The 17,386-nt window shown below is 44.8% G+C and overlaps 1 protein-coding gene across 1 annotated transcript in view; it reads right to left on the reverse strand.

Annotated features, from left to right (window-relative positions):
* Window positions 1-17,386, reverse strand: part of CACNA1F (calcium voltage-gated channel subunit alpha1 F) — a 191,664-nt gene that overhangs the window by 23,658 nt on the left and 150,620 nt on the right. The window contains exons 34-37 of the mRNA XM_069748245.1: window positions 16,391-16,456; window positions 16,204-16,295; window positions 14,428-14,587; window positions 11,837-11,964 (exon numbers count right to left, since the gene is read on the reverse strand). Coding sequence (XP_069604346.1) covers window positions 11,837-11,964; window positions 14,428-14,587; window positions 16,204-16,295; window positions 16,391-16,456 — 446 coding nt within the window. The remainder of the gene's footprint in view (window positions 1-11,836; window positions 11,965-14,427; window positions 14,588-16,203; window positions 16,296-16,390; window positions 16,457-17,386) is intronic.

Raw genomic sequence — 17,386 nt, forward strand, 5'->3', positions numbered from 1 at the left:
TGCTTCCATGTTTGTCTCGAGATCCTGAATCAGTTCAATTGGCTCCAGCCCCCCCACCGGCTGCACCAGTGATTAATGTAGATATGGAAGACGAGGAAGGACTCCCAATCTCTCCCAGGGAACCCAGAAACAGGGCTGGTGCCTGAAACTACCAACGTATCGGAGGAAACCTCAACTCCTCCCACAGCAGTTGATACTGTGAAGGAACAAATTATGAAAGATTCTCCATTTTGTGCTTTGACTCCATTTTGTTGTTGGTTAAAGATAAATTCTGTTATTTACTTAGGTAGAAGGTTACAGCTGCTATGAACTAACTGTCCTGTTTCTCACGAAGATAATATTTTGTTATTCAGCTAGTCTATGGTTCATAATTGGTATAAAGACCTTGAGTATTCTAACTCAAGTGAGCCAGATAAGAGACTCGTGGGGGTATCGCTATACAAGACTGAGGCATCTGTTAATATGTTTTTCTATGCCAAAAAGACATGACCATATCTGTAGTTCCCATTTTTCCTGTATCCTCATGGGTTAAGTTTTTCCTGTATTCTTATAGGTTAAGAACTGTGAACGTGTTCTTATGCTGATTGGTTGAAGTATAATTTCTATGACTATGAAAAGTCAGAAAATAAACAGGGGCACAGAGATCTGCTCGATCCCCCACACAGAGGCACGAGTCTCCGTCTGGTCATTTTCAGTTGCCGGCAACGCCCTTTAGATTAATTTGGAAATCACTGAGTCAACCGTGAAGGATCACTTTAGATCCTCCCTCAACAGCTTGGCGCCCGAAAACGTGGGGCCCCAACCAGGAACGCCTCTGCCGCCCCGGAGGACAACAAGACAAAGGACCCTCAGAGCGGACACAGGCACTGGAAAATTGGGACTGATCATCCCCCACAACAACCACGGTAAGTTGGCAGTTATACTGTCCAGACTGACCGTTTGGTGTGGCTTTCCTGTGTTTGTTGCTGCAAGGAGGATCTGAGGTTTGTCCCCGATGGTGGGTGATTTTTGGGTGGAATCACATAGAGGTGTAGTTCCGTTGGGAGCCCAGTGCTCGAACCGTACCTCATAAGGGACGGACACCCCGGATTGACCAGTGATGTAATTCTCTTTATAGTCAAAATATCCTGAATTCCTGATCATTGTTAGAATCAGGCGCGGTGAGGTGATCGAAGATTGGGTAGGATACGTAACTCAGGAATATATAGAAGTATATATATATCCAGAGGTATTCGGAGGGAAGTTTAAGACTCCCTCCTCCTTTCACTGAGTACCGCGTTTTTGGGTTGTCCCAGTGGGGGACAGGTAAACCTAGTGGAATAGACTATATACGGCCGCTCTGGTACTATGCACGACAAAGTAAGGATATTTAGCTCTAAAGGAGAATCATGTTTCCATGGAAGTAAGAGAAGACTTTGAATTTGTGTGTTGAATCTGATACTGTTAGCCCAAAGATGAGGAAAATATTCTCAATGATTGGTTTTTCTAAGGTGTTCTGGCATATGAATTGTGCGATGAAGGTTTTGTAGAATTTAATTAAGTCTGAGAACTGCTGCATTCTGTTTCTGTGTATAGGTTTCCAAAATATCCGATGGGAGGGGTCAAACAGCTTTCTATCCTTGTGTTGTGTAGTATGTGCAATAGTACAATGTTGTATTGAATTAGAAAGAAATATCGTAAGTTCAAGTTGGAATTTGAAAGTGAAAGAATTGTGCCTATTTTAGAAGAAAACATGTAAGAGATTGTTTGGTTATCAGTGTAAGTAATTAAAAGATTGGTAAAAGATTTATCTGCTTCAAGTTGAGTGGTTGATATATAGCAAATTAAGGATTAACAGAGAAAGTGAATTTGGATTTGTTTTTGTTACGTTGAAAAAGGAAAGTTGTCTATTACTATGACAAAAACTGGATGTTTGTGGTGCAAGAAGGAACTGAGAAAGTGATTGAGGGTAATGTGTTAGAAAGACAAACAATTAAAAATGATAATCTGAAACAGGGGGGCTCCCTGCTAGATGATAAGGTCCCTCCCCAGGAAATTAAGCCTTTTCTCCCGACTGTAAGCCCTATGCCCCTCAACCCCAAAGCTCCAATATATCCTGGGTTGCCAAAACTATGATCCTGCCGGGTGGATTTGTGATGTGTGCAGAGTTACTAATTCTCAGTGGAGAGACGTCTGTTACAATTGTGGAGCGAGGAGACCCGGGGTCGTAGCCCCCACCTTTCCCTTGCTAAACGCTGACGGCACTTATTATCAGCCACCGCCAGCACCAGTCCCTGCTATGCTTAGTATTGCTGGTGTTTATGAGTATCCACCCCCTCCTACTTTAGTCACCCGATTCAGAAATACCCCCCATGGTTTTCTATAGACAAATAGCAGCGAATCGAGAGATTTATTCCACTCCCCGGAAAGATCTGTTACACTTACTCCATGTGAAGGCTGGAGAGGGATATTTTCCAATTATTGAGGGTGGCATAATGTATAATGTGAACGGGGAACCTATGAGAGTGATGTTGATTTCTGTAATGCTTTAAAGGTTTGGGCACAAGATAGATTAGCGGACCAAGCTACCCCCCTCACAGATGTCACACAGGACAAGGGGGAGACTGCCGAGAAGTTCTATGGGCGTCTTATGGTAGTACTTAAAGATTTGGGGTTTTCACTGTATAATAAAGCTTATTCACACCTTTTTGTGGCAACTTTGATGTCCGGCCTTAAATCTGAATTGAAAGAGGCAATAATGTCAGTTAGACCTGACATCGAGAATTCCACTCCGAACGATGCACTAAAAGTAATTAAAAGTTTTCAGAAGAACTTAACCCGCTCTGTATCAGCAGTAAAATTAGAGGTTAAATCAAGCAGCTGCGCTCTCTAGCCCCCAGCTCAGTACAAGGACGCAGCTGGTTCCTTATCAGTGGCCCAAGCAAAAGGCTCCAGCTCCCCTCCCTTACACAAATCCAGTCTCATACTTCAATATCTATTTTAACCCTTTGTCTGGAAATCTCCCTCGCTATGTTAATTCTCAGACCCAGAGCTTGTTTTAATTAGAGTAGATGGCAGACCCAATAAATATACCCTCACAAAACCCATCCCTGTGGGACCTTTCCCTGAAGTTACTGCTCAGTTCGTAATCTCTCCCTCATGTCCGGTAAATTTACTGGGGACAGATTTTATTATCACAGTTCCGCTCCAGAATATAATTTTCAAAATGATGGTCAAATGGTATTTACGTTATATAATCCCTATGCAGATGAACATAATGAGATGTATATCTTACATGCCCTTCCCACGGTTATGATGGCCCTGATAGGCCCAGATCCACCCCCAATAATGCCTATAAAACTAGTAAAAGTGTTTCTCAAACCTGGTGCCCCCTTTTCCCAAAGTCCATCAGTACCCTTTGAAACATGATCAGGAGCGGGGCCTCAAGGGGCAAATACAAATGTTACTCGATAATGGTGCCCTGGTACCCTGTGTTTCCCCATGTAACATGCCCTTGTTTCCCGTTAAGAAAAAGACCCCACCCGGCCAACCCCCTGTGTACCGGCTGGTACAAGACCTACGGGCAGTTAATGCAGCTACTGTTCTAGAAACTCCAGTAGTGCCTAATCCATATACTCTTGTCCCAGATATCTCAGGATGCTGCTTGGTTCAGTCATCGACCTCGCCAGTGCCTTCTTCAGCATTCCATTACACCCAGATTGCCAGTTTCTGTTTGCATTCACTTATCAGGGACGACAATTGATGTGGACAGTTATGTCACAAGGGGCCCAAAACAGTCCCAATCAGTTTGCAAAAACTACGGGCCAATGTCTTTTACCCTGGCAGTTAGAATATCCTTATGTCACGTTGCTTCAGTATGTGGGTAACCTTTTGTTGTGTACACAGACAGAGCAGGAAGCCATTGTTGCCACTGTTAGTTTTCACAAGTATCTGGCAGATCTGAACTGTCGGGTTTCGGCCTCGAAACTTCGGTTCTGCCTTGGTCAAGTGATATTTTTGGGTCACTGTCTCCTTCAGGGTGCCAGACACCTCACAGAAGAAAGAAAAATAGCCGTCAGCTACAAAGGATGAGACTGAGCTCCAGCGTTTCCTTGGACTATGTATTTATTGTTGTCAGTGGATACCGGACACATCCCGCATAATGCTACCTCTCTACAAGGCCCTGAAAGACTGTTCAAGATATGCTGATGATTTTGGCAGATTCCACACCGGATAAGCTGTTACCACGGAAGATACTGTATTGCTCGGAGCTGCACTCCCTCCCTCCCTGTCAGGACAAGAAGCAGAACTTCAGGATCTGTCTACTGCATGTACTTTGGCCAAAGACAGGCGGGCTAATATATACGGACTCACAGTATGCATTTGGTATTGCTCATGATTTCGGAGCTCTATGGACCAATCGAGGATTTGTTACTACTGCCGGGACTCAGTGAAGAATGTTGAAGCTGTTAAAGCCCTCATGGACTCAATCAAATTACCTACCCAGGTGGCCATTATCAAAGTTAAGGAGCATGGTACTATGGAACAGGCCACAGACTGTTGGTAACGCCTGTGCGGATATGCAAGCAAAAGCTGCTGCTCTCCTACCCGTTGAACAGCCCATACCAGCTATGGTGACCACACGCTCTCAGCGTAAACAGTTACAAGAAACACTGACTCTACAGGAACCTGATGATCTATGCCAGACTGAGGTTTTCTGCCGGACCCCACGAGACCGCTTAATGACGATGCAGAGAATGTCCCCAAAGGAAGAAATGAAACAGTGGAAGCTGATGGAGCATGTATGGACAATGGTCTCTGGAAAAAGGACCAACTTGTGTGTCTCCCTAAGCGGATGTACCCTGCTATTGCCACGTGGGCACATGGGCCCACACATCGAGGTATCTGTCAGACCTGCAATCCCGGTCAACTTTAACGTGTACCCCCAAAGCATCTTGCTAAGCCCGACTATCCTTTCCAAAGGCTCCAGGTGGACCACATCACGTTGCCTAAGTCTGAAGGTATGAATATTGTCTGGTGGTTGTCGATATGTTCTCCAGTTGGCCAGAAGTATTCCCCATTACCAACGTGACTGCTAAGATCACAGCAAAGAAACTGGTGATGGAAGTTATATGCAGATATGGTGTTCCAGAAGTTGTTGAAAGTGACCAAGGCCCGGACTTTTCTTCTCATGTGTATCAGGAGGTTCTGACAATGCTTGGATCCACTGTAGCCCTCCATACTCCGTACCATCCACAATCTAGTAGGAAAATTAAGAGGCTGAAAGGCACACTGAAGGGACAATTGACCAAAATGATGCAGGAGACTACGGCTCCATGGCCAGGGCTCTTATATATTCGTACTACCCCTATTGCAAAACATGGCCTGTCCCCTAATGAGATATTGTTTGGTGCTAAGCCCCCAATTGCAAATTTCAGTCTCAGTAGTTATCAGAAGAAACTGTCGGTGCTGTTCAATATGTTATTCATCTTAGTAAAAATGTTGCTAACACCCATGTTTTAGTTTCTTCTTCCCTTCCAGATTCAGCAGAAACCGACACTTGTCACAATTTGAAGCCTGGTGGTTTTATGGTCGGGAAAAGCTATGTCAGAAAACACGGACTAGAACCCTTGTATGATGGTCCCTACCAAGTCCTCCTCATTATTCCTATGTCAGTAAAGCTGGAAGGAAGGCCGACGTGGATCCACGTATCGCACTGCAAGCTGGTCAAACAGACTAGTAGCAAATAAGGGGACATAATGTTTTAGTTTTTCGTATTTCCATATAATAATATTGGTAACCGCATGGGACAGCCTAAATTCTCCAACATCCTTGAATAATAAGTTTGTACAATATCATGGAAAATTAATAGTACAGATTGGTATAGCCAATAAAATTGTCAGTTCTATTTTCATTTACCCTATGATTACACAAATGTGGGATAAATTGGTTAGGGCCACAGATTATCCAGATGATCAAATTTGGGGATATATTGGATATACTTAATACCACTGCCTGTGTTATGAATCTGTTGAAGGGTTTAAAGCCCACTGATTGCTCAGATTATGTCCCACTAATTCATGAAGTATCTAAACTAAAGGTCCCAGGAGGAATAACCGTATTAGCTGATAATTATACCTGTTATAATTCCCACGACACTACAGGTACACCAGTAGGGGTCTTCGAGACAGGTTTCTGTAAAGAGAACAGTTCCCTGGATACTGACTTGCTAGCTAATCATACACAGTATATGTACGACATTTATTGGTTATGTGGAGATGGTAAGCTCCGTCCTAGGTTGCCTAATGCCTGGACAGGTCAATGCACCCTTGTTAAACTAGCTATGCAGTTCAAGATTTTACCTTGGGATCCAGAGACACCTGATGAATATACCCGAAAGAGGAGAAGTCTCGATCAGCTCCATATGAGTTATGAAGAAGATCCATTAGTATATGTCGATGGCATTGGAGTGCCAAGGGGGGTGCCTGACCAATTTAAAGCCCAGAACCAGATCTATGCTAGCTTTGCTTTATTAAAGGGAACCTGTCACCCCGTTTTTTGAGATTGAGCTATAAATACTGTTAAATAGGGCCTGCGCTGTGTGTTCCTATAGTGTATGTAGTGTACCCCGATTCCCCATGTATGCTGAGAAATAACTTACCAAAGTCGCCGTTTTCGCCTGTCAATCAGGCTGGTCAGGTCGGGAGGGCGTGGTGACATCGCTGGTTCTTCCTCAGCTTTACGTTGGTGGCGTAGTGGTGAAGACACAGCGCGCGATCTGCGCTGTCATCCCTTTCGTCGGTGGGGGCGGCCATCTTCCTGGGGCCGCGCGTGCGCAGATCGAGTGCTCTGCTGCACGGGGCTTCAGGAAAATGGCCGCGGGATGCCGCGCGTGCGCATTAGAGATCGCGGCGGCCATTTTCCCAAAGCCGAGATGCAAACTCGGCTTTGGGAAAATGGCCGCCGCGATCTCTAATGCGCACGCGCGGCATCCCGCGGCCATTTTCCTGAAGCCCCGTGCAGCAGAGCACTCGATCTGCGCACGCGCGGCCCCAGGAAGATGGCCGCCCCCACCGACGAAAGGGATGACAGCGCAGATCGCGCGCTGTGTCTTCACCACTACGCCACTACGCCACCAACGTAAAGCTGAGGAAGAACCAGCGATGTCACCACGCCCTCCCGACCTGACCAGCCTGATTGACAGGCGAAAACGGCGACTTTGGTAAGTTATTTCTCAGCATACATGGGGAATCGGGGTACACTACATACACTATAGGAACACACAGCGCAGGCCCTATTTAACAGTATTTATAGCTCAATCTCAAAAAACGGGGGTGACAGGTTCCCTTTAATCCACAAGTGCAGATTAATAAAAATGTTGATGGGATCAATTACATATTACAGTGAACAAAGGTTTGTCAATTTTACCTGTGATGCTTTCCAAGGTATAGTTGAGGAGTTGAGCCCTAACACTAGAATGACCCTCCAAAACCGACTAGCCCTTGATATGATCTTAGCTGAGGAAGGAGGAGTCTGTGGGATGGTGGGAGAGGAATGTTGTACCTATATCCCTCAGAACTCTGGGGTAAATGGAAAGACCATGATAGCCCTTAAAAAGATAAATGGGTTAGCAGCAGAATTAAAAACTAATGTTGGAGTAGACACATCTTTCTTTTCCGGCTGGTTGGGTGGGCTCAAAGGATTCTTTCAACAAGCTTGTCTGGTACTGATTGCCCTTCTTGTAGTTGGATCGATAATCCTCTGTTGTGTTATTCCCCTGTATAAAAAGGTTATCACTGAGGCAACTCCGACTGGCACCTTCCTCAACCAAGAAGTAGACTCACCAGAGTATGATGGCACTGATCCAGGGGAGATCCCCAAGTACGTCCCCCTCAAGAAGTTAGACAATACCCTTTACTCTCAGATGTTGCTAAGAGATTTAGTTTAGGGACAGCGGGAGAACTCCATGTGAAGCTAGTGAAGGGTTCAGCTGCCTGGAGGCCTCTCACAAGGGGAGAGCTTCTGAGGTGTCTGGATGAAGCAATCCACCTCCCCTTTCCCTATCACATGGACAGTCTCGAAGGAACTTTCTTTTTAGGGAAAAACTTAGTGTTTAGGGGGGATTGTCAAGTTGAAAATATATATCTTTATACTCTTTTGTACTTTTATATATTCTTATGCTGTGAAACAATAAGTTTTTCCTCTTATGTTTGCTAATGCAAATTTAACTGTATTTAAGATGGCTGCCAGTATTCACATAAGTTAGAAGATATTCAAAGACTCAGAGATTAATATGATAAAGACAATGACCGTAATAAGGACAGTTGGTGGGCAGACACCTTCTCCTTTCTTAATCCAGCCAATTGGTTTGAGGGACTTGCGGCTGGATAGCTGGATTCTTGCAAAGTTTGTTACATGTCACTGCCTTTATCCTTGTCATGTATGTAATACTAAAACTTGTTCTTTGGTGTATTTCTGTATGTGTTAGGAAATTCTGCACTAAGACAACTAATGATGAAACCAAAAGCGTTGCCACGCCTGCTTTTCTCTACACCGATTTCACAAAGTTACCTGATGAAGATGTTGAAGCCAAGCGCATGGCTATCTTCAAAAGATCCCCACCACTGTTATCAACAATTGTTATTCATAAATTCTAGTATACAGGGGGGATGGGTACGCCGCAACAGCCATGGCTGGTAACATGGCACCAGTCATGTGAAGACCAGTACCCCTCGAGCTTATAGCTTGGGATAGTACCTCTGATGCTGGACATTAATTAACAAAATTTATCTAGGGGGGAATGTGAAGGAACAAATTATGAAAGATTCTCCATTTTGTGCTTTGACTCCATTTTGTTGTTGGTTAAAGATAAATTCTGTTATTTACTTAGGTAGAAGGTTACAGCTGCTATGAACTAACTGTCCTGTTTCTCACGAAGATAATATTTTGTTATTCAGCTAGTCTATGGTTCATAATTGGTATAAAGACCTTGAGTATTCTAACTCAAGTGAGCCAGATAAGAGACTCGTGGGGGTATCGCTATACAAGACTGAGGCATCTGTTAATATGTTTTTCTATGCCAAAAAGACATGACCATATCTGTAGTTCCCATTTTTCCTGTATCCTCATGGGTTAAGTTTTTCCTGTATTCTTACTGTATTCTTATAGGTTAAGAACTGTGAACGTGTTCTTATGCTGATTGGTTGAAGTATAATTTCTATGACTATGAAAAGTCAGAAAATAAACAGGGGCACAGAGATCTGCTCGATCCCCCACACAGAGGCACGAGTCTCCGTCTGGTCATTTTCAGTTGCCGGCAACGCCCTTTAGATTAATTTGGAAATCACTGAGTCAACCGTGAAGGATCACTTTAGATCCTCCCTCAACAGCCACTGCCCCTGCTGATTTGAGACGCTCTGAACATGCAACGGCTGGTGTACCCCCTGTTCGCTACAATCAGGACGATTTCATCTGGCAGCAGATTGTGCAAGGACTGGAAGATTGCCAAGAGGAACTCCTGAAAATCTCGCCCGTGGAATGGCGAGCAGAAAGAGGGGGGGGAATGTAAGGAGGTGAAGCACAAGAAGAATCCGGGGGCGGTTACCGTCTCGGCTTTGTGCCTGGAACCATTGTGCTGTGCTACAGGTTCCCCAGGGGGCAGACTTAGAGACTGGGACAGGAAGGAAGCCGGGCAGAGAGCGGGAAAGGCACGCGCGCAAGGGACAGAGCAGCATGAGCAGCAGTCAGCAGGGCACAGCTGCGCGCCGAGAGAGAGAGCTCCCGGTCAGAGGACAAATACAGAGAGATTGCCCAGAAAGACTGCATCCTGTGAGTACATGAAAGTGGACTCTGCTGTGACTGGAGAGGGGCGCTTTGAGACCCGTTCAGAGACTGTGACCCCTGGTACCCACGGTATCAGTGCAGAGCTCTTGATTCCTGGTGAGAGACTTAATTGTAGACTGACCATCGTTTTCCTGGGATACGCCGTGCTGTAAAAGCTAAAGACTCAGAGCCAGTGCATACCACATTAACTCCAGAAACCCCAGGCAGTGGTCTCCTAGAGACTACTCAGCCCACGGACAACAGAGGGACGACAAGTGCCGCTGTTTCTCGGCGCCTACATTGGAGAAGACGAACCTTCAAGCAAATCCTCATCAGACTGATAAGTGTTTTTTTTCTCAAGAAATCCTGCTTTATTCTGTTACACTGTTTGACTCCCATATTTTTGCACTGTTTTATTGCTAGTTATATTCCATTGCTTCCTCCCTGCGAGGAGAACCTGATTCCTGTTATTAAACCCCTCAACTGTTGGTCTGTCTGTTCCGTGGTGACATACTCAGTATCTGCATACTATTACAAATGCTACACAAATAACATTTATAAGCCATCCACAGCATCAGTTCTTTCACCAGCACCCAGTGAACCTGGAAAAGTGCCAGTGTCAACTCTACCCTGGGTTATATTTTTGATATCCACCTGACATGTATGGTGGATGTGTGCACTGAATGTATGGTGTACTTGCTGTGTGTATAGAGCAGCTCAGGTGCCAGTAGTATTATATAGCCGGCACCCGAGTCTAAGTGTTGTAATATGAGCCAGCTCCGATCTCAGCAGTTTAACTTGACAGTCGTGACATCGATATTTAAGAGATTCCAAATGGTGAAAAATGTCCCTTCCGACCCCAATCAGCCCTTCCCACCCCTCCATATCATTGCCATTGCATGTTGCTGATGGTATTGTCGTAGCTGCATTAGTGCCTACCGAAGTCCCCGGTGTCTGCCATGTTTGTACACCTATGTACATCTCCAGGATGGAGATGAGCAGATTGCTTTGCGTAACCCTGGTCCGCTGTTCAAGGTCAGTGTTCTTTGGCTGTGGACAGGAGCTGCGCAAAGTTCCTGAGCTTCCGGCGCGGTGTTTTATTTGCCGGCCTGGCGTGACATCATCTGTGCGGCGTGTGGTGCATTGACTTCCACCGTGGATCGGGGTTGTGAGAAGCGATCCGCTCATCTCAAGGAGATAGACAATTTTACAATGCTCTCTAATATTACAGTATTGCAATGTATTGTACAAGTGAGAAGATCCTAGGTTCAAAAATGTCTAAAAAAAACAAAAAAATCTAAAGTTCATATCACTCCTCTTTTCAAGGGATTGTAACTAAGCCTAAAAAAAAAAAGAATAATTAACATATTTGGTATCGCTGCTCATAAATGTCCCAACTAATAAAATATAATATTTATCCCATACAGTGAGCGCCAAAATGAAAAAAAATAAAATAGAACTGGCAGAATTGCTGTTTTTTTTAACAAAAGGTAATGATAAAAATTACAGCTTGTGCCTAAAAAAAAAAAAAAAAAAAAAGGCTTGCCTAATACAACTCTATCAATCGGAAAAAAAGCTAAAGCTCTTGGAAGATGAAAAGAAAAGAGAAATGAAATTGCAGAAAGGGACCACAGGACTCTTTCATCTAGGGGCCCAGATAAATCTGGAACCGTCCCTACACAATTGATAAATTTATGATTAGTGGGGGTCTGACCACTGGAACTGAAAACAAGGGTCTTGTGTCCCCACTGTGAATAGATCAGCAGTGCGCAGGGGCCACCACCACTCCATCCACTATCTATGGGAGTTGTGTTCACACATGCGCACTCCTGGAATCTCCGTCCTTGGGATTGGTGAGGTTCCCAGCAGTCAGATCCCCTCCGATCATACATTTACCTGTGATGTTGTTTGTGGGATACCCCCTTTTATGAGTATTCAGAACTACCTACTTTGGTTACGATATGTAGATGACGTTTTCGGAGGCTGACACTTTGACCCACACATAGTCCACGTGTAAAAGTTGCTTTTAACTTACTTTGCCTCAGGGTCGTACTCTGACCAGATCCTCTTAAACTCATCCAAATGATGGGGACCGAGAATCGACCAGTCTCGCGTCAAATAATCAAAATTGTCCATGATGACGGCAACAAACAAGTTGATGATCTGAAATGAATAAGTGAAATTAATCACTGATTCATTTAAAAAAAAAAAAACAAGTCCATTAACGCAGGGATAATAAAAACCAATAATCGTCTTGGAAGTAATCAGCTCCGTTGTTAGATGAAATGCCCCCGCTGCCGTATTGTGATGCCCTCTGCGTAAGGTGTAAAAATTGATTTCTAGAGTGAATCCTTACAGATTTTGTCCATGTTTCGTGGCCTGAATACAAAGCAGGACCTCTCATGCTTCAGGCAGGGTTCAGCTTACAATAGATGGAAATTGAGTCACCTAATGCATCTGAGTAGCTGGAGTCCATTATATGGTGGGAAATAGGAGACCTCAGAAATAAAGGCGAATGGATGGTAATGAGGCATTTGCATGGTTTCACCTCAGAAACCCTCGCGTCACTGGCTTTCAATTGCAACTGGATATAAGAAGGACAGAAAATTGAGGACATTGACTGTGCTATCATTTTACAAAGAATTACTCAGGCTTTATATAGTATAATGCCACCTCTGTAACACATATTTGAAACTTGAAAAAAGCAATCCCTGCTAAAACAAGCACAATAATGTCACCTTTTAAAGGGGTAGGTGATAAGTGTTCAATTACTGGGGATCTGACTACTAGGACACCCACCTATCCCGAGAACGAGGCTCTGGAGTGATGGTCCCACATGTGAGTCGTCCACTAGGGCAATGGGGATACTCGGTATCGGGTCCGGTCGCACTTAAATGAGATGTCATGGTGGCTGCGACCCGGTCCGTGGCCCTGGACACTCAATTAAAAGGGAAAAGTCTTTTAAGGGGTTTTGTAATAAAGTTTGTATTCGTGACGCCAACTGTGGTATTCGGTCAGTGGGGACCGACGCTGCTTAAAGGGGTCCTCTGGGGTGGTGTTATGGAAGCTAGATGGTATAACATCCCACAGGTTAAGTAGGTCTCCAGGGTTCCTGATGTATAGGTGATGATGGTGAATGGTGCAGTAAGAATGAGGATACAGGTTTGCAGTCTCTTTACCTGGTTTACTGAAGCTTCAGGCAGCCGCAGTCCAGGGCACCAGATCACAGGTACAGGCAGAGTCCGGCCAGCTCGGAAGCAAATCCAGAGTCCCCTGTACCAGGTGCAGATGAAAGCCTTCCTATAAGCGCAGTGGTGTTGTAGCCCCTTACTGCCTATGGCTTCTGATAAGGTCCTCACAGTTCCTCTCTGTCTTCCATAAAGGTTAGGACACAAACCCGTATGACAGGTAACTCGAGCCTTTTTACAGGGTCTCTATCACGACCCGGGCTCTATGTGCCACTGTGCCTCCTGGGTATTAAGGCGGACAGGTGATTTATAATCCAGCTGTCCTGCCGGTTTCTGCTGTAAGTCTTAGAGTCCGACATGGCCTCGGTCTTCCGGCTACTGGAATCTGTGCTCAGCCAGGGAGGTAGCCAAATCGCTGCTAAGCTCCCCTGGTATCTCTCTCCTGTGCTCTGCTCTCCTGCACACTTGTCACAAACTGTCCATTCCTTCTGTATGTCTTTCTGCAGGAGTTGCAGCGACTCTGGCTGCACGGCCCCTTCAGTCTTTCTGACACTCACTGTCCGACTGCTCTCGTCTCTGTCCTCTGACAGATTGACTACAAACTTCCCCTCCAGCCAGAATATATTAGGGAAGTTCCCCTTAATCCAGGTTCAGAGCTCCCCCTTCTGGCCTGGAGTATGAACATGTTGTGCGTATGTGATTACCTGATAAAAGAGGTTTTTCATCGCTTCCAAGCGTGACATCACTCTCCCCGTGAGGAAAGCAATGACACTGTGACAACCAGGACCCTGGGGCGTCACACATGGAATTAACAGAAATAGCTCAGTACAGCGCTTGCTATCTCCATCAGTCCCATGGACAATGAAAGATACAGCAATGTGCAACAAAAAAAAAATTTCTGTTGCCATTTTATTACATTTCTATTTTATTTTTATGATGATGGAGCTGTGTCAGGTCTGCAGATTTAATTGATACCATTTTGGGGTACATATGAAATATTGAATACTTTTTATTGTATTTTTCTAAGGGTTGTATGGGGGGACATTGAAGACTGAAAAAATCAAATCTGGGATTTTGATTTTTTTTTTGTTTTTTTTTAGTTCATTATATTTTTTAAATAGTTTTATGTTTTGATAGACTGGACATTTTTGGACATGGCGAGAAAAATTAGGTTTATTTATTTTTATTTCTATATTTTAAAACTGATGATTTAAACAACTCAGCGCACCTTCCTTAAATATGTGTTTTGCATCTATCTTCGCCCTTGTCGTCTTTGATTGACAGCTTTCTTTACAGCGGCCAGAGAAGGGTGGAGATAGATGGAAAACAAGGAGGTGGGAAGGTGCACGGAACTGCTTGGTAGTGCCAAAGATGCACCAAGTCGCCTGTGCTTGGTTTGAACAGTAATTTTGTGCGGACAGACTCGTCTTCTACTTACCAAGAAAGCACAAAGCATGAAGAAGCTGATAAAATACACAATGGCAAAGTTACTTCCACAGGTAAACTCTTCCTCTGGGGCAAAGTCAGATTCACTGTCACATCTTTTGCCTGGTAAACTGGCCAACATGATTTCCTGCCAGGCTTCACCTGTGGCACATCTACAAAAGAAAAGGAAAGAAGAGAACCAGTGTAGCCTTGATTTACTCTCTGCATATCCGTGGATTTAGCTATCTTATCACTTCCATAGAAGCGAATGGAGCGGCGGTCATGCATTCACACCAGAGAGGACATGGGACTTTAAGACATCCATTTACAGACTTGGTGGAGGTCCCAGCAGTCAGAAGACCCATTGATCAAACATGCATCACTTGTCCTGTGGACAAGTGATAGAAATATTTGGGAAACGGGTGTACTCATAGATGGTGCGTGGGGTGCATCATAGGCAGTGCATGGGGTGCATCATAGGCAGTGCATGGGTTGCATCATAGGCAGTGCATGGGTTGCATCATAGGCAGTGCATGGGTTGCATCATAAGCGGTGCATGGGTTGCATCATAGGCAGAGCATGGGTTGCATCATAGGCGGTGCATAGGTTGCATCATAGACAGTGCATGGGTTGCATCATAGGCAGTGCATGGGTTGCATCACAGGCGGTGCATGGGTTGCATCGTAGACGGTGCATGGGCTGCATCGTAGGCGGTGCATGGGTTGCATCGTAGGCGGTGCATGGGTTGCATCGTAGGCGGTGCATAGGTTGCATCATAGGCGGTGCATGGGTTGCATCGTAGGCGGTGCATGGGTTGCATCTTAGGCGGTGCATGGGTTGCATCGTAGGCGGTGCATGGGCTGCATCGTAGGCGGTGCATGGGTTGCATCGTAGGCGGTGCATGGGTTGCATCGTAGGCGGTGCATAGGTTGCATCGTAGGCGGTGCATGGGTTGCATCGTAGGCAGTGCATGGGTTGCATCATAGGCGGTGCATGGGTTGCATCATAGGCGGTGCATGGGTTGCATCATAGACAGTGCATGGGGTGCATCATAGGAGGTGCATGGATTGCATCATAGGAGCTGAACGGGGTGCATCAGAAGGGGTTCATAGGTTGCATCATAGGAGGTGAATGTGGTGCATCAGAGGGGGTTCATGGGTTGCATCATAGGAGGTGAATGTGGTGCATCAGAGGGGGTTCATGGGTTGCATCATAGGCGGTGCATGGGTTGCATCATAGGGGATGCATGGCATGGGTTGCAATGGCACCAGGAATCTTGGAGGTCCCATTGAGAAACTATTAAAAAAGTCTAAAAGCTGGGAGCCATTTTTAACGATTATGCATTGTGGCCCAGTATGTTCAGGTTACTTAATTGGTAAGATAGCCCCTTTAAGGGAAATTATTGGCAATTTGTTTTAATGAATTAAGTCCAGAAAATAAAATCCTACCTAAAGGGGTTGTCCACTACTCAGACACTACTCACACTTCCTTTAGATGTCCAAGATTTGTTTGAAAGAAGTGTGAGCAAAGTCCTTTGGCAGCCATAGCAATGTTATGCAAGCCTTGGGAAACCCAGCAGTGACATCGGAGGTGAATATAGTGTATTTTTATTTTACACCTAGGAATATAGTACTTAAGAAGGGGTTGTCCGAGTAGTGGACATCCCCTTTATTTCATGGAAGATCATCCAGTTATTGTATTACCATAAGATTGCCTCTATTTACTGCTGTGTTTCCGTCCTCTCTGTCCATTATTATTACCATCATTGCACTGCGGGTGATGCTCGTACCTGAAGAGCAGGAGCACGGCCTGGGGGAAGGTCTGGAAGTTATTATTCCGGTTAATCTGAGTCCCGTCCTGCATGGCAATTTTTCCAAACGTCTATATATGAGAACAAAGCAGAGGATAGAGACATAAGCTCGGCTCGCACTGTAAATGGAAAGTTGTAAGTCAGTCCCGGTACATGTGTGACTCACCTGCATGCCGATGACGGCGTAGATGAAAAATATCATTGCTATAAGAAGAGCAACATATGGCAAAGCCTAGAGGAGGAAAACATCATAGGGGCAGATGAGAAAAGTCTCATAAAAAAACTTCTGTAGCCAAAGGCCGATACTGTCAACTGCCACGGCAATAACGGGTGAAGGACAGTCGTCAATGCGGATCTATATGCCACGGGTTCAGTAGGAAATCCCACAATGATCCGGAACTGCAAAATATTCTATCATTTATCCTATAATTTGTAGTTTTATTCTATATACAAATGTGCATCTCCATTGAAATGGTATCTCACTCCGCAGTAATAGACGTAGACGAGTTGCATGATCTTTACACTACACAATGGCATGTTGCCACCATAGCTTCATGCACTTATTTTTGGGAGCCCTCAGGGGTTTTCTGATGCCCCGGTTGCTTTTTCCTTTTTTGTATTGTTATTCGGTTCATTTTTTTCATGGTTGTCCCCATACAGGCCCCCTATACACATTAGATTCTAGTGGAAGGCATGATCTGCTGGGCCTAGTGATTGGCTGCAGCGATCAAGTGTGGTGTATTCGTGACTACTTGCAGCCTGTAAATAAGAACTCAAGGCAGCACAGGGGTAGGGTAAAGTAAGTAATGTGGAGTTTCTCGTGAGAGAAAGAAGTATTGGGCATGTTTAACTACAACGCCCTATCCTTTTGTTTCACCAGGAGATAAACTATCCTCATTGAAAACATAAAGGGGAGGTGAGACAGATGGCTGCCAGCAATGTGAGTGTTTGGTTTAGTGCTATCTAAGGTATATGGACACCTTTAAAAGGGTATATCCATCTTCATAAATGTGTATTGTTGGATAGCGCTTGTAGGAACAAGTACTTTTGCAATTTACTGCTTATTAAAATTTGCAACCGTTCTTGAGAAGTAACACTTTTCTTTTGACTACAACTTGTTTCCTAGGAGACCGACCACCGCCACTATCTAGCTTGTAAGCAC

This window comes from Ranitomeya imitator, chromosome 2 (assembly GCF_032444005.1).
Source record: "Ranitomeya imitator isolate aRanImi1 chromosome 2, aRanImi1.pri, whole genome shotgun sequence".
In the NCBI taxonomy this organism is placed as follows: domain Eukaryota; kingdom Metazoa; phylum Chordata; class Amphibia; order Anura; family Dendrobatidae; genus Ranitomeya; species Ranitomeya imitator.